Source organism: Seriola dumerili, unplaced genomic scaffold, assembly GCF_002260705.1.
Source record: "Seriola dumerili isolate Sdu_G_001 unplaced genomic scaffold, Sdu_1.0 BDQW01001417.1, whole genome shotgun sequence".
Lineage (NCBI taxonomy): Eukaryota > Metazoa > Chordata > Actinopteri > Carangiformes > Carangidae > Seriola > Seriola dumerili.
The window spans coordinates 335,315-353,636 of NW_019175672.1; the positions used below are offsets into that span (position 1 = coordinate 335,315).

Below are 18,322 nucleotides of genomic sequence, written 5' to 3' on the forward strand. Positions count from 1 at the left end.
GTCTGTGTGTTTGGACTCGTCGTCCTGCTGCAGAATGAGTCTGGGACCAATCACATGCCTCCCTGATGGAGAAGAATCTAAACATCTGAAGTGCCTTGAACGCAGCACTGTTTGTTAAAAACATAAGGGAAAAACGATGCAAGGAAAATGAAAAATAGAGGGAAACAGCTGGCAGACATTTGAACAGATAACATAACTAGGCCATCTACAAGCTTCCATCCCAGGAGCACGAGCTAACAAGCCGAATAACACGTCGCCTCATACAGACACGCAGACTCTGACTCTGCCTACTGTATCTTGCCTGTGGAGTTATCTCGCTCTGAGCCAAGGAGGACCCCCATATGATGTTATCTCCGTGTTGTGTCTTTCCAGTTATACAGTGGGGAGCTGTGGCAGTGGTAGCAAGTAACAGTCAACATTTTCCATTGTAAACTTTCGTTAATCTCAGATTGGCATTAGCAATTTTTCTGTCACTATTTCTCTGGCTCTGGTGCAGGAAGAAGAAATCCTCATTTCTAATCCCACCTACAAAGCTCTGATTGGCTCGGTTGTTTTTCCAACAAAGAGAACGACTTTAATTTGAGTCGGTGGAAAATCTTGCGATTTGGATGACTGTTAAAGGTCTTGAACCAAGTTGGTTCAGCAGCCTACACATGAATAATGTCGTAACTAATGAATCCACCTCCTTTTTACATATGAAACTTCTAAAAACATCCATGATTGAACTTAAATACAGTGATTCTGTTTACAAATATCATGACCACAATTTTAAACACGCGTCTATATAAATTCTGACAAACTAATCACCAACTGGACAAACTATCCTCAGTTAACTGGTCTGACATCAGTCCCCAAAGGGAGCCTATGACAGAAACATACACATACACACATATCCAACGTCCCCACAAAGCTGTTGGACCCCACAAGCACATTGTGCTCCCGGTTTTCTGATCCCATGACCTTGACCACTGACCACTGACGTCCTCAGTTAACTGGTCCGTAGTGTAGGGTAGCCTATGACAGAAACACACACACACATACATCCGTGTCTCACTATAATTGTGGGGACCCTTTTGTTGAGATAATGCATTCACTAGCCCCTCACCCGAGTGTCTGACCCTAAGAACAAGTCTTCTGCTGGTCCTCACAAAGCCGTCGGACCCCACAAGTACAGTGAGCTCCCGGTTTTAAGACCCCATGAATATAGTAAAACAAGGCCACACGCACACACTGCTGCTGCTTTTAGCACCAGACAGGGATGAGAGTGTTGTGCTTACTTGGATGTTTTCAGGCGCACAGCACAGCACTGATCCATTAATGCATTAATGAAGGCCTAATCCTCCTCTGAAAAAAATAAAAACACTGAAGCTGCTGTTTCATAACAAAGCAGCTGTGGTTCCTGAGCCCTGTGTGTGTGGGCGTCACTCAGCTGGCCTCTACAGTATATAACCTGGCTTCAGGGTCTGCCCAACCTTTACCTCCGCTGCGGCTTCCCCCCCTCGGAGACCTCCTGACTGCAGGATTAGCGCGGGGGGGGCGGGCTCAGGCTGCAGGTGACGCTGCTGGTTATGACGGCAGGTTAACCAGTTAGAGGCCTGGCACAGCGCGATCACCGGGTGGAAACACGCCACGAGTCACCAGCCAAAAGCTTTATGTCGAGATTTGGCAGATTGTCTGCTGCCGTTATCTCACAGAGGTTTTTGTGTACTGAAACTGGAAAGATTGAATTTATTCAATTACACACTCTCTGTCTCCCGCTGTAAACCCTCTGTGCCTCAGTGACGCATGTTGCATCAGAAATTGCATCCCTATTTCACTTCCTGCCTCCATCAAATCAAAACACACACACACTCACTCACACACACACACACACACACACACACACACACACACACACGTTACACAACTTGCTTCTTTCAGTGATGCCAATATCTCCACTGAAGATTAATATCCATAAGTCACCTTCACACAAGAAGTCACTCCTCATCACTTCAGACCTCGTCTCCTGATCACAGACTATTTCTCTCACGTCAGAATTGTCTTGGTGACTGTTGTCTGCGTTTCCGTGGTTACAGCAACAAACACAAACAGCTAGTAGCCGATGCAGCTCTCCTTTCAGATTCGGTAACCAGCCCAGAACCTGACGGGTCCAGACCACGTGACTTGTGTTGCGTAAAGCTTCAGGCTGAGAGTTTGGTGTTTGGCGTTCACCAGCCACATTCCTGTTGTTATTTAGAGACGCAGCAGTGTTGCATGCTGGTAGTTGACTGCAATGTGTGTATTGCCACTAAACCTATATAGTGTTACGTTTGTTTTTTTTTGTTGTTGTTTCTGTGGTTAGTTGTTTCGTTGAGTGAGAGTAAGCATGTAACTTTGTACGGTCGGGTTCACGGCTCAAATTCAGTCGTGCCGGTCGGGTTACGTCTGTCTGACGTGGGAACGGGTCGTGGTCAGGTCTCAGTACATTTCCTCAAGCACAGCACTGAAGTGTTTATTCTGAGAGCCACTGAGAAAGAGAGACAGGAAATTCAGGGAGAGAGAGAGAGAGAGAGAGAGAGAGAGGGGTTGACTTGCAGCAAACAAAACGCAAGTCGGACTCGAACCCGAGCCGGGTTTATAAAATGATCCGTTCCGGTCATTCTCAAGTGAACCTCAGTCCACATGCTGGAGCTGCTCTCCGCGACCTGAAGATTGTTGTTCTCATTTGTGTGATTCGTCCTGTTTGCGTCACCCAAAGCATGATGGGAATTGTAGTACAAAAACTCCTAGACGTCCCAATGGAAGACAGAGAGTAATACAGGCTTAACCTTTGTCTTTTTGGACGTTACGTCATCTGTACATTTTATTTGAGGAGCTGAAATTATTAGTTGATTAACAGAAAATTAATCGGCAATAATTTTGATGATCAATTAAAATTAACTTTCTTTAAAGTGATTATTTGCTGCTTTTCTGATTATAAATTGAATATTTTGGGGGTTTGGACTGATTTAAATCTGTCAAAACTAAACTGATATTTTATTGACTGAATGATTGATTTGAGGAAACAACCAGATAAATTGATAGTTATAACAAATTATAAATGTAGTCATTTCACATTACTGAGGCTCAGAGTGTCACATGCTTTTTATATCCCCTGAAAACACTCAAACCCCTCACGTGCCGAACAGAGCCCTCTCAACCTGTGACTTTTTATTCGTTACAAATCACAGGTTTTCCTCCGAGTGCTTCGTGATCTGTAGAGGACGTGACGGAGCCTTTTTCCTCAGACCCGTCAGCCTGTAAAGAAAGGGAGTGAAACCTCCCTGTGCTGGAGGCGGTTCGTTGATCTCCTCTGTTTAGTTTGTTAAAGTGTGAACGCAGACGTCGGGATTGTCGCTGTTCCTTGCCCCCTGCTCCGCCTGCTTCACCCGCGACGGCGCCTGATGTTTGGAGCCGTCAGTCTCCCAATTATCACTTTTCCTGAAACCCTCCATCTTGATCCTGTTTTCTCGTCTCGGAACAAACGTGTAGAAAATGTGCAGATCCCAGCCTGAGACGGAAGATAACAGCTTCTTAACGAAGAGCGCTCCTTCAGCTCCGTCGGCAGTCGCAGAAGCTTGAGCGAGACGAGCGGGTGTTAATTAACATTCTAACATATTTTGATGATATTTCACACATTATTTTCACTTACCTCAACGGTCTGAGCTTTTTTTAGGATTTTTCCTTTCAACTAAATCACATCTTCCCGCCACACTCTGAATTTCACTGCTCTGAAAAACATCTTCTTTTTTTTTCTGGTTGTACTTTGATTCGACACTTCTTCTTCTTCTGCTCTGTCTGCTATCTGGTTGGCTCTGACCTTTGACCCTTCCTCTGAGTACTATTTGACTTGCTAATGATGTAAGAATCTCCACTTTAGCACTTATTTTCAGACAGTGGCTGAAACATATAGAATTTAATACAGTATTAAAATCTTCACGTCATCGGCTCACGTCCTGCTCTGGATCAGGCTTTAAACTCAGAGCATGCTGGGAGATTACTGTGGGCTTCTGAAACATCTGAGATGTGTATGCCTGCATTCATGTTGCTGAGTGTAGTGTTGTTACCTCTGCAGCCCCCCCCCCCCCCCCCCAGCCGTGACTCACTCGTATAACATTTGTAGTGGGTTTTATTGGCTCTGCAGCAGAGTCGGACATCTCCGGCTCTGCCAGGAGATCACAGAGAATTTGTGCAGCGAATGAAATATGTTCTCCGCTGTGAGGAGTCATAATGTTCGGGGGTTACAGCACCTGCGCTGAAATACATTATGATCTCCTCGCTGTTCTGCAGTGCTGCTGAGAGGAACCACGCAGGTGTCCCGTGTGTGAGAAGAAAGCTGGTCTGACACTGAGGTCAGCAGGTCAGGACTCGCGTTGTTCTTGAAATAAAGTGCTCAACATGAAGTTCTTACGCTCCTGACCCACAATCACATTCTGCACATTCACCAGCCTCCACCCAAGACTGGACTCCTGCAGTAGGCCCCAAACAGAACCACATCCTGAGTACCGTCAGGGCCAGTTGTTGGGTTTGGGCCCTCCGGTACACTGTGAAGCTGCATGTTGCTCCACAGCACTCTGACTGGAGGCTGTAGGTATAAACCCGCCATTGGTCGCCTGTTCCAGGTGTCACTCTCCTCCCCGTCCGCTTCCCCCGCCTGTTACTGTTGAATCCCCTTCACTACGGGAAACGAGCTGCGACCTACACACTGAAAATGAAGCAAGTTAAGATCTGGATCGTCCCGATCAGACGGTCGTCCCACGTCTTTGCTGTCGTTTGTGGCGTTTTCTTTGTGGGGAAATAGGACATTTTTAACGACAGTTTCTACAGTACAGGGTCGGACTCATCAGCCTGCAAAAAAATCATGATATTCAGTATTATTGAATCATCGGCCCGATCCTACAGTAAAACATAATGGACGTATTACAGATATGCCACAGAGAGTAGAACAGAGTAGAGTGCCTTTATTTGTCATTGCACAGCTATGCAACAAAATGTGGTGCAGCAGAAACGTTCAGGATAAAAATATAAAATAAGACAAAACAAACACATGATAAATAGCATACACAGGAGTTATGAAAACAGTTGTGAATAATCAATATATTGTATATAAGTATAAATATATATGAATATATACCAGTTGTTGGAGTTCAGCAGTTTGATGGGTCCTTGGGTAAAAAGAAAGATTTGTATGTGTTGAACTGATCTACAAACAGCTGTGTCTCCTCTCACCTCAGCACACACACACACACACACACACACACACACACACACACACACACACACACACACACACACACACATCCTGCTCTGCAGCATCACCATCTAATTTACCGAGGTCTCCTCACACAATGAAGCGCTCCCTGCTGGTGACGTTCATCAGGACCAGCGTTCATATTCCTACACATCGTCGTGCAGAGCGTTAATGTGTGGCGTGAGGCGGCATCATGCTGCAAATAAATTGGGTCATTTACAAAAGTGTGTGTCCATATTAGGGAAAGCAGATCTCATTAGCTGAAGGTCATTCTGCAGGAGCTGTCAGAAGGAGAGAATCTCCTCTCACCTACTGTCCAACCTGAGAGTTTTGACTCATTCCTGCCACAGTGTCGTGATTTAGTTTTTAATTAGTTGTGGAGTTTGGAGCATTTGTTGTACTTTAGCTTGGAGACATCATTTCACAGCGAATGACAACGTGTTCCAAGTGTTGGGAGACGTGTGATCCCAGCACTTGGATTATTGCGAGAGAGTCTGCATCGCCTTTTGTTGTCAGATCAAATGTTAGTCACAAATGCTTTGTATGAGAGAACAAGGCTTCTTTTTTTTTTTTTATGACTTCCCGGGCTCGCTGGATTGCAGAGGGCATCATTTGAAGTCTTGTATGAACATAAAAGCCTGCTCATAAAAGTTCCCTGCAGTGAAAACGACCTAAATAAACACAGCCCTAAAATAAAACCCTCCCCGGGTTCATCGAACATTCCTCAAAATGGAGGCCGGGGACGGGAGAGGCTGGAGGAGGCATTAGGGAGATAATACCTGAGGACGGGACGGTGTGGAGTGGATGTTTTCTCTCCACTGTGCATTACAGCAGCAGGAGTGGCTGCATTTTTAGCAGGGCTGCAGTGTGACCTTTGACCCTGGCAGTGTTACAGCCTTACTCTGCACACTGAGCCCCGCTGGGAATGGGATGAATGACCCTTGTGCCTTCCTGCGCGCCACAATCACGGCTGTCAGACTGAATTTATACCTTGGTTTTTGCTTTGTTTTTGCCTGAAAGCATCATTCATAGCTCAGCAGACAGTACTGACAGTCTCTTACATTGTCTTCTTTCCCGCCTCCAACCTCCAGCTCCTCCTCACTCCTCTCCTCTCCTCCCAGTATCAGGATGTATTCAACAAAACACAAACTCAAATATCTGAAGAACTTGAAAGACTGTTCACTGCATCCCACTTTGCTTTCCCATCGTCGCTTGTAATCTAAATTTGAGCGTATATTTAAAAGTTGCTTGTTTTTTGAGTTGTGTAACTCCCCTTGTATTAAGGTTAGGCATGAACAAATTAGAAGACATTGATCCCCTGGCACAGATGTGTGAAAACCCTCCTCTTCCTGTCTTTCCCTGAGCCAGAGCCCTGCTGCTCGCACTTACTTACCATCTTTTTTAGCATCATTTTAAAAGTCACTCTGCTGCTGCTGCTGCTGCTGGAGAACTGCACCTGAATACTGAACTTTAATATTTCTTTTCCAAAGCTTTCTGTTGCACAATTAAAGTCCCTCTCTGTGGCTCAGAGGTTAAGACTCTGGCCGTGAACCACAACGTCCACACTTCCGTCTGACGGGGGACGTTTGTAGCGTCTCTCACTGAGAAACAAAAGTCCTTTTCCACAGATATAAAACAAAATACAGTTAGATATCATAATAACATTTTAGGAAACCATCAGAGCGAATCTGTAATGCAGGTTATAGTTTCTTAAAGGCTGTTTTTTCTGCTGTACACGCATTTTAATTGCTTTATTAATAATACATTTTAATGTAGACTTGTAACCTGCGTAGACACTGTGCAGCTGTAATGTGCTGTGCTTTTATTTTATTATCATATATATTTGATAACCTTCTGAAACACTTATAGTCTCATTATGGCCAGTTTACCTCAGTGTTACAGGTTTACGAGCTTTGTACTGAAATGTGAGTTTTGCGTTCCATTAACACAAACCATGACCTGAACCATCACATGCTGCAGAGTCTGACTCCGTCGTCTTCAGTTATCAGGAAGTCTTCAAGGTTATTTTGTTCTCCGTGCACAGCAAGCTGCGCATTTGTATCATGTTACTACACTGCGGTGAACCTCATTGCACTTTCATTGCTTAATTGTTGCAAACATTTGTCTTGGACTGGAGTTTAATGGCGTTAATTGCTGTTTGGTGAAATCAAATGAAAAGCTGTTGCAGGGTTTTTTTTTTTTTTTGTTCTCGCTGAAGATCTGAGGTCGGAGTGTCATTTTCATTTATTGTCTCATGATGTGGGCGTTGTGAAGACCTTTGAGACGGTAACTGTGATTAAGGGCTATGCAAATAAACTCGACTCACAGGGAGTAAGATGCACCCAGTGTTTATATCCCTCACTGTACTGGCCTTTATTTCTGTAAAGCAGATCAGACTCGTGTAGAAAATCTATTTTTATTTAGTGAGAGAGAGAAAAAAAAAAAGCTTTTGCTCATTTGTTCTCACTCTCACTCCCTCGCCTCTTTTTTTTTCTCTCTCTCTCTCTCTCTCTTTTTAAATCAGCATTGTCTTTTTGTCACATGCTGAGCTCGCCATCTGCCACTGCTGCAGCACCGTCAACGTCCTTAAAAAGTCATTGCTGTATTCTTAATTATCTTGGTTTAATCACCTCCCCTCTTCACGGAGATGAAAGGTTATTAGAAAATGAGTCCGCACGGGGAATTTATTAAAAGAGCAGCAGAATACTGTACGCTGGTTCCTGGAGACGAGGGTGGTACTGTAGGTCCTGTCGTCCTTGTGCCATGTGTTTCAGGATTTGATGTTTTTTTTAAGGTGTTTTGGCTGAATTCCTGTCAGGTGTCTCGTCTGACTGTATTTTCGTCTTCTTCTTCTGTGTTTTAGTTGAAGTGTTGATCCATGAGAAGATATATTTGTGGTTTTAAGAACCCAAAAACCATCTCAGTGTAGTTTCGCACCTCCTCTCTCAGGCTTCTCTCTGGTAGGATAGTAGGATACAGCTGTTAATTGTTTTTTATAAGGCAATGGTTTCAGATCAATAAAAACTCAGAAAACTGGTATCGGAACATCTCTGCTAAGAACTAGCTCGTAAGACTTTCTGTCCGACCACCATCAGAGATCAAATGTGTCCTTGGTCTCTGCAAAGGAGTAAAATGCCGAGAGGACGTGATGTCGTCAAAAAACTGAGATAACGCTTCACATTGTCTGACGTTGTACTCAGAAAGATATTCATAGCGTTTGCAGTCGGTTGCAAACACGATACGTGCCACAAACAGCTGAAATAAATAATGACAACAGCCAGAAGGAGAAGTAGAATCCCGGCTCCTCTTACCTCCACGCAGCTGACGGATCACGGCGTTGGAAAGATGAGGGTGGAGGAGGTGTCCGACACCAACCGTTCAGATTCAGATGGGCTGTTTGTGCAGAACAGAACACGAGGATTTAATGAAGGTTGATGAAAGTCAAGATAATCTCATAGAGCAGAGATTTGCTTTTTATTTTCATGTCTGCACGTCAGTGACAGACGTTATGTTTTCAAGTTGTCCGTCCCATTCTCATGGACACGATATCTCAATAACACCTTGACTGAACTTCTTCAAATTTGGTACAAACATCCACTCGGGCTCAAGGATGAACTGATTATATTTCGGTTCAAGGTTCTTTATTTGTCACGTGCACGGAGATACAAGGTAAAACATGCAGTGAAATGAAGGAGATGCTCAGCTCAGCTACTGTGCTAAAATATAATAAGATAAAAGGAGTAAAATAAGTAGAATTTTAAGAGCAAGGTGGCTAAAGGTCAGAGGTCAAGGTCGGTGTGACCTCACTCTGGATAAACAGGGATGTGACCTGGAACTAGTCTGAGTGGCGGAGGGATACGTTGTTGGAAACAGCTGGTGAAAGCCCAGAAAATGTTATGACATGCTTCCATTTCTTTTATAGTAAGTGTAACCTGGACTCCATGTGGGTGTCTCTGTTCTCAACACGTATCGGGCTCCACAGGATCTCCTGCTCACACTTACTGGTACCGGCAGTTTAAAAGGTTCAGTTCTTCACACACACAACAGTGATGTTGGGTTTGTTTACGTGTGAGGTGGACACAACTACAAAGATTAGTCTTTCAACAGTTGGTAACAATGAGTGAAAATTAGAGATTAGAGATTTAAATTTAAAGTAATCCATGACCTGTGTGCCACCTCCGTCTCTCCTCCTCCCCCTCCCCCTCAGTAATCTGTCATTAACAGTCAATTAAGTCACATTTTCTCATCAGAGGCTGGTGAACCGGATTACAGCAGAGATGTGAAGGGAAGAGGTGATGGCTGAGGGGCCTGAGCTCAGGTCTGTGTTCTCTCTCAGAGTGAGAATAAGGCTGGTTAGCATTCATGTGTTGCGTTCGCGGTCTCACACGTACCACCGTCCTCCATTATTGAGCAGTTGTAAATGCTTTGAAGTTGTGCCGTTTGGGGAGGTTTTTGTACCAAAACAAGCGCGTGGGCGGGAACGCGGGGCTCTGAAAGGCAGAAGTCTCAGCAGATGGCTCGGTAATTGTCGTGTCACATTGATCAACATCCTTTCTTTCTGATACTTCTCTGCAAACAGTTGCACTCTGTGTTTATTTCAGCGGATGCCTGAAAGGATTGTGCAAACAGAGCAGGGGAGGCTTGTGGGGGATGAGCCAGAGCGGCTGCAGCGAACACCGTCAGCCTCCGTCATTAAAACAAGGTCAAGGTGACGGAGAATCTAATTGACACTCAGCTCGACCCCGGCGAGTCTCCCGGGATGTTGTACAGCAGCGCTCCCTCCTCCACCAGCACAGTTACACCATCACGTCTCATTAGCATACGATCGCGTGGGCAAAGCTGCGGCTCCGTCTAACGTATTTAATTGTGAGAATATACTAATTAAATTAATGCCTGTGGCCAGATAACAGCATCAGAATCACAGTGGTTTGTGTTGGTAAAGGCCAGTTTACGTCTTAATCATAATATTAATATTAAACATTAAGATCAGTTCAGTAAAAAACCATTATCTCAGACCAGAGGAACACGAGCAGCTGTTTACATAACACAGGCGGAACAGCAGAGGTGATGGGACGTTTATTCAGCATCAATTAACCCACAGCTTTTATTAGACGTGGGTTCAGGACGGTCAGAGGATCGTTTGTGTCGTAAGCGACACAAACACAGATACACACAAATGGAAAACTGCGTCCGACAGCTGTGAGAAACTGTTATTACACACTGGATGTTTGTTTGATGAACAAATGAATATATTAAAAGAAACCAGTTTGACTCTCTTCACATATCAAACAGTCAGCAGACCGAGTTCATGTTAGAAACCGTCCACCAGACGATACAAAGTCTAATACAGTGTTTGTTTATTTATAACATAAATTCATACATGATTCATTTTCTGTTATTTATTCATTTAACAATCATTTTTATTGATTCATTCTTTCTGCAACCAACAGCTCAAAAGTCCAATATATTCCATTAAAAATTAAATAAAACAAATAAAACTTTAAATTTTTAGAAAATGGAACTAAAAAATTTTCATATTTGACTTGAAATAAATTTTCTTCTGATTTTTTAAAATTAATTTTTTTTATTGACATTCAGCATCAATCAGACATTTCCATACAAAATAGATCAAACTGGATGCATCCGGCATGTATTCATGTTTGAATCTCACAGTTCTTCTTAACAATATACACACACATAAAACAGACAATGAAAAACAGCCGCGAGCAGGAAGGGAGTGATCATTATTATTGACTTCACGTCTATAGGGCCTTACATGATGATGTTCTCACCATTGCACCAGCCTCAGCAGATATACCGTATATATTCAGATTTGATCCAGTCTGATATTTATTCTTCATATCTTTACTAATTCATACGTGATACAGCTGCTCAGTTCCACAGTAACGGTGTCCTGTAGTGGACACATCTGTCCACGTACTGGAGGCTCCTCAGTTCCAGTGAAGCATATAATTATATGTCAGACAACAGTTTTCTTCCAGCTTTGAGTCGTAGTTTGTGTTTGACTCTTTCCTGTGTCCCTGTGCACAAAGCAGCTCCATAAAGAAACGCTTTTCCCAGTTTGGTGTGGAGGAGTTTTTACTGGTCTGCAGCCTGTGAGTGAGACCTGAGCACCCAGCTGAGTGGGATCAAATCCCTGCAGCAGCTTCAACATCTGGAACCAGAGGAGAGGAGGCAGTTAGAGCAGCACATTAATGTAAATGATGTCACAATCCCCTGGTCAACGCTCACATCCGGAGGAAACGCTCAGCTGTCCACATACTTTTGGCCATAGTGTTTCTGGGAAAATGAGCTTCGGAGCAGTTCTGCTGTGGCGGGAAAGTTTCAACAGAATTTAAAGGAAGAAATTCTTCAGCGAAGCCGAAATACAGAAAGTCTGATGTTCCTGAAGCTTTGACGGTTTTTATCCCTCGTCTTTACCATCGAGCGCCGTTCAGCAGATGTTGACAGAAGACGTCAGGAACGTTTGTGGTTAATTGTTGTGAAATATGAAGCAGAGTGGAAATCTGACGTTTGGGATTATTATTTTAGCCCCACATTTGAAGCATTTAGCTGATGCTCAAACAGAGCAGCTTAGAGTAAGCTTTAAATCCTGGATCACTCGCATTATAAGTAACAAATAGCACAAATACAAAGGTTGAAGCCGTATCACCAAGACGACACGAGGTATGTGTCGTCTTGGTGACATTATATTATAGATTCATGTAGAATAAGCTGAAGGTGGGAGTTCATCTGTTTGTTTGATTTTTCTTCCTACAGCGAGAGTGTGACCGAGAGGCCGACCGCCGAGAGACATCTGACTGCATGAAGAGGCCGAGTGACGGGACCCTGGTCCTCACCTAGACCTCTCCCACAACCCCCCCCCACTGCCTGGACATGGTGAGCCTCCTGTACACGTCTGCTGTGTGTGTTTTAGCCTTCAACAGACTCCAGACTGAGTCTTATTTGGTGGCCGATCAGGCGACACAAACTAGAGAGTTTTTCTTCTTTCTATTTCGTCCCTAAACCTCCATTTTTGTTTTGCATCCTGACATGAACTGGTTGAATCTGGAGAGTGTTTCCAGGGGACACAAAACAGTGATGAACCCAGCTGGGACACAGCTGTTGTTCAATGCTTTGGGACTTTTAAAGTTAAAAACATTAAACAACCAGTAATATTAACAATAATCTTTATTTAAAGAGCACTTTTCAAAAACTATGTTACAAAGACAGCAAAAAAAAGTAAATAATTGTAATAATAATAATCAATAGTCAATATATTTCAAAAAGAAGAAAAATTAAAACAATTAAAAGTAATTTTAAGAGAAATAAAACGACTCCAGGGAAGATAGAACCAGGGAAAACTCTCTAATCAAAGTGTGTTTTTAGAAGAGTCTTGAAGGAGGTTTCAGTCTCAGACTTCTCCTCGGGCGGATCATTCCAGAGCCTCGGGGTCCGACTGGAAATCAGTCGGTTCATCGCCGTTTTGTGTCCCCTGGAAACACGTCCGATGCCGTCTGTGCTACTTGCAGCGCGTTCCTGTATTTAGTTCTGCTGTGAGTTATTTGCAGCACGTGCGTTGTCGTCAAACTGATGATTTGTTTGGTGTTTTGTCTGTTTGCATGTGTTTTCTTCAGAAAATATTCCAAACCAGTCTGATTTATATAAAAAAAAAGAAAAACTATAAAAGATAATATTAGCAGAGCTTCTGTCAGTCCATCAGGAGAAGGAGACAAAACCAGCGCAGCGAGACCCACAGCAACATCATCTACATCGTTTAATCCAAAGCTTGTTTTTAATTAGATGAATCCTGTGTGAGCAGAGAAGGTGATGAAGACGCAGCACTCATAACAACACCAGTCATCGCTTACCTCTGTTTGGAGCAGTTGGTTTACCTTCATCTAAACTACTAAGTGAAGATTTGGGAACGTGATCACATGACTTCCTTCCTCATGTGTTCATGATGGTTATAAATAATCTCAGTATCATCTTATTCTGAAGTCTTCTTCCTGTGCCGGTTCTCTGCCGCCTTCGCAGATGCTCAGCTCCCCTCATACACAGTAAACCAGGCTGGTTCCACATCACAAGAACCTGGATGTGTCGGGTCTCATCCTCCCGAGTGACGTTAGAGAGAAAAGAAAACGTTAAAGGAATCATTTCTGATGTGCGTGTCAGATTTAAGTAAATTGCACCCAACGACAAAACCCTGCAATGCAATTAATTAAAGCAGTGAATGTCATTATCCTGTAATTGCGGCGCGAGCTTGAACTCCCAGCTGTCTTGTAGGTAACAAATAAAAGGCAGTAGCCGGATGCGGAGCCGGGCCGGGATCCCAGAATCAGCCGTGAAAGTCTTAATCTTTCATTTAGATCTTGTTAATGTTTGTGTGGACGTCTGTGTGCCGTGGTTGTTGACGCTGCCCACACTTGCTCGCTACACAGCCTCGAATGCCCCCGGCAGTTCAGCGAGAGATTAGCTAGGTCGTGATGAATGACCCTCGCAACTCCAGCACAAGCCCCCAAGACTCATGGCCATGAATTATTAAAGCAGCATCATAAATAACTCACCGTAATGAGGGGCGCTTTTACTCGCTGCAGGCGGGGAGAGAGGGAAGCTGGGAGAAGAGAGGATCGGAGCTGAAGAGGAAGCGATGATTGAGAGGGATGGCAGTTTGACCTTGGACTGAAAGACTGGCGTGACGCTCGGCCGGAGGACCAATGCACTCAGGCTTGTAAAACACAGCACTGAGCTAGTTCTGCACCTCGGCCATTTCTTCCTCTTCTCCCCTCAGAGAGATGGGCTCTATCCCTAAGTACATGCCATAAATGTTAATGTTAACTAACGCCGCCTGTATCTAGGCCGCGCGCAGACTCGCAGCAGCACAGGTCGCTTCAGGTGTCGCCGTCGCCGGGCCGACTGCGACGAGAGTCTCTGACTCCGAAAACAAGCTCCTGCGCTCTCAGCGGCTCCTCTCAGGAGGAAGGCGAGGAAAAACAACACGAGGCGTCGAATTTGAAAGAGCAGCGTTCAAGTTCAAAGAAGTTTCTGTGTAATTATCCAGAACGAGAGCAGCTTTGATGATGTGTGTTTGATGATGGACGACAGCAATGTTAATCCTTCTTTACACATAAAATCATGAGATCTGATCAATGATGACCTTTAAAACATGGCACCCGGCTGAACTGGTTCTCTGCCTTAAAAAAGCAGCTGATTATGTGTGAAATGTCTTTATCAAGCACCTGGAGAAAATTGGCATTTACAGTTTATGGCCAAAAGTATATGGACACCCAAACATTGCACACATTTGGTAAAGCTCTTTCTAAAACAGGCATTAATCCACTGTGAGTCTGCCACGTCATGTTAATCATGATTATTATACTCTGGCCCAACATATGTCTGGGACCTCGGCCCGAGTCTGGCCCATATACTTCCACATCTGGGCAGATTGCAGCTGTTATCCTGCTGTATTGTCTGACAGCCACAAAATTTTCTGTGTGTGTGTGTGTGTGTGCCGGAGTTGGTCCATATGTGGGAGCAGCATCTGACACTCATGCTGTTTATGGGCCAGAGTCAGGCCCGTCTTGTTTTCTCTCGCCATAACAATGTTAGCGAACCACAAATTATGAGCCATGTTTTCCTGTTTTTTTTTTTGTTGTCAGGGGCTACTGGTCAGCGCAGGTGTCTTTGACTGTTACCGTGGTAACATTGGTCTTAGGCGTAAGTTAGTCTGGGGGTGAAGTGTCTAGTTACTTTGTCTTAAAATGAGTGAGTGTTTGTTTCTGTGAAGCAGTTTGACGTGCATCAGACTGATCTATGAGCAGAGTGAAGACTGGAGCGACACCACAGACCACGTCCGACACATCTTTGTTAGGAGCTTCTTTCAGCTTTTAGATGTTTTGTGACCAGAGATCTGCTCATAGAAATGTCACTGCCTTTACCACCGTCAATCAAATATGATCAAAGCACACTCACACAGTCCAGGTAAAGCAGGTGAGTGGCATTCTGAAGCTATGGACACTCATTTATTTATAACTGTATTTGTAACTTCGATTAGAGAAGAGAGGAAGAGAAAAACCTGATTTAAAGAATCTTTTCAGACACTTGAAAGTAAGAAACGTGCGGCTCTGTTCACTCATTAGGTCAGTACCTGCTCACTGACTGACTGCCAATCATCAGCACTCCCACTGATGACATTTATGCTGATTAGTGGTAACGATGAGGCAGACGCATCATCTCAAAGGTCACAAGTTGTAAAGGCCACAGGTTTGATTTCTGCAGAAGCCCGCTGAAGTCCATCAGCGGACATGTTTCCTCTCTGAACGTCCTTGAGCTTCACTCTGAACCTGAAACCTGCTCACTGTGTGATTCATACTGGGCATCAGCATCAAATGTCTAAAATAAAATGATAATGTCTCCTCCCCCCCCCCCCCCCCCCCCCCCCNAGATCTGCTCATAGAAATGTCACTGCCTTTACCACCGTCAATCAAATATGATCAAAGCACACTCACACAGTCCAGGTAAAGCAGGTGAGTGGCATTCTGAAGCTATGGACACTCATTTATTTATAACTGTATTTGTAACTTCGATTAGAGAAGAGAGGAAGAGAAAAACCTGATTTAAAGAATCTTTTCAGACACTTGAAAGTAAGAAACGTGCGGCTCTGTTCACTCATTAGGTCAGTACCTGCTCACTGACTGACTGCCAATCATCAGCACTCCCACTGATGACATTTATGCTGATTAGTGGTAACGATGAGGCAGACGCATCATCTCAAAGGTCACAAGTTGTAAAGGCCACAGGTTTGATTTCTGCAGAAGCCCGCTGAAGTCCATCAGCGGACATGTTTCCTCTCTGAACGTCCTTGAGCTTCACTCTGAACCTGAAACCTGCTCACTCTGTGTGATTCATACTGGGCATCAGCATCAAATGTCCCTAAAATAAAATGATAATGTCTCCTCTCCCCCCCCCCTCCAATCTGAACCCAGAGGTCGTTCCGATCGTTTGCAAATGACGACCGCCATGTCATGGCCAAGCATGCCGGCGTCTATCCGGCCCCGGAGGAGCTGGAGGCCGTGCAGTCGCTGGTGTCCACCGTGGAGGGAGCCCTCAAGAAGGTCTCTGATTGGATGGACGGCCTCAACAAATCATCAGGGAAGACCTCCACCAGTAACGAGGCAGGGGACACGGTGGAGGAAGACGCTGCTGAGACAAAGTAGGTCCCTCTGTCTGTGCTCTTGTGTTAGCTGCTGATTAAAAGCGCTGACCCGACTATCAGTCATATGGTTCTGAGAACATCCCTGCTACAATCTTTTCCTTTTTTTTACATCGGACTGCTAAGTGTTTGTGTTTCCAAAGCAAGACGAAGTGATTTATTGTTTGTTCCAGTTTATTTCTGTAGCTTCAGGACAAGCCTCGTAAAACTGCTCTCTGCTGTAAATCTGAAATTTACATGTCCGCTGTAAATGTGATGATTGGATGATTAAACAAGCTCCACAAACAGTCATAAACTCTCCACATGTGGCTGCAACGTCCACACAGAGGCGAAGCGTCTGTGTGGGGAGCTGATGTCATTAACACACGACCAGGACTGGGTCCGTTCAGTCATATTATTACACAGAGAAGAGACACAGCTCAAAAACAAACCGAGTCTGCTCATTCCTTCACCACAGAAAGTGTTAAAGAGTTCGTTCACTCCAAATTAACAACAACAAAAAAAAAAAATCTATTTTCTTAATTCCAAGAGTCTGTAAGAAGCCAGTCACGTTCTGGAGGATGTGCAAGACGTCTGCACGAGTGAACACGTGGTCGTCTGCTGAGTCTGAGTCCATCCTGCAGTAAATCATGACCTCATTCATTTATTTAAACATGCCGATAGTTTTATTCTTCCATCTAATACAGTGAATCAAACACAGGAATTTAGCTTGTGATGCTGAAAGCAGAAACACGTCCTTCCCCCGCTGTGAGCGCCACAAACCGAATTCCATTCACTTCCGTTGTAGTGGATGGAGACAGACATCTTCAGTCTAAAACTACCTGCATGGCTGGACACTAGATTATTGATTATCAGTGCGTTTGTCTGGTGAGAAAAGTGTCTGATGTGAGTTTGGGCTCATTTAGAAACAGTATCTGTGAAACAGTTGGTCTTCCAGAGAGCATGTGTGTGTATATATATATATATATATATATATATATATATGTTTTTCTACACTGTATTTTTTAATTACCAGATTGAAGTGATCAATATGTAAAAGAAAGAATCAGAGCTTTTATGCCTCGGTGCTGACTCAGTAACACCTGAATTTTTTTCTTTAAATTTGGTACAAACATTCACTTGGTCTCAACTGATTAGATCGTGGAGGTTAAGGGTCAAAGGTCAATGTCACTGCGACCTTTTTTTGGCCACAATTCAAGAATAAAAATTCACTTAATACCTTTTATTTAATTCCTTGTCTTCACTGTTATGAGTCGGGACAGACGGACTGGATGGTGGAGAGATCCAACCACGAGGCAGTAATTGTAGTTTAGTAACATACATTCACTAAATACCAGGTGAAGAAAATATGCAAGAAAATGAGATTTTTTTTAATGTATAATCTGGTTGAAACTCTTACAGTGAAAATACCTGCTCTCCTCAGATCAGGTTTCCTTCACAGCTGGAAAAGAAGGAGCTGATGATCCATCTGTAACATTAGGTTGAACGCTTGTGTTCAGGTGCAGAGAAGCTGCTCTCTGGCTGCAGAGTGTGTTTGTGTGTTGTCACCTGCGTGGCTGTGAGAGAGTCTGACGCTGGCTGTCATCCTTCTGCCCTCAGGCCTGATGGTACGTCAGTGCTGTGCGGGGTGACGCGCGTCAGCCTGGTGGCCAAGGGCCTGCTGATCAAAGGGGACATGGACCTGGAACTGGTGCTGATGTGCAGAGAGAAACCCACCAAACTGCTGCTGTACACCATCAGCGCCAACCTCCCCCTGCAGATCCAGGTACACGCAGCCACACCTCCAGCACTGCGGTGTTGAGCACCGTGCATCCAGAGTGAGCCATGAAAACACAGCAGAG

The 18,322-nt window shown here is 44.2% G+C and overlaps 1 protein-coding gene across 1 annotated transcript in view; it reads left to right on the top strand.

Annotated features, from left to right (window-relative positions):
* The first annotated feature begins 16,260 nt into the window (after positions 1-16,260).
* LOC111238536 (spermatid perinuclear RNA-binding protein-like) overlaps positions 16,261-18,322 on the top strand; it is a 50,316-nt gene continuing 48,254 nt past the window's right edge. The window contains exons 1-2 of the mRNA XM_022768104.1: positions 16,261-16,481; positions 18,081-18,246. Coding sequence (XP_022623825.1) covers positions 16,294-16,481; positions 18,081-18,246 — 354 coding nt within the window. The 5' untranslated portion in view covers positions 16,261-16,293. The remainder of the gene's footprint in view (positions 16,482-18,080; positions 18,247-18,322) is intronic.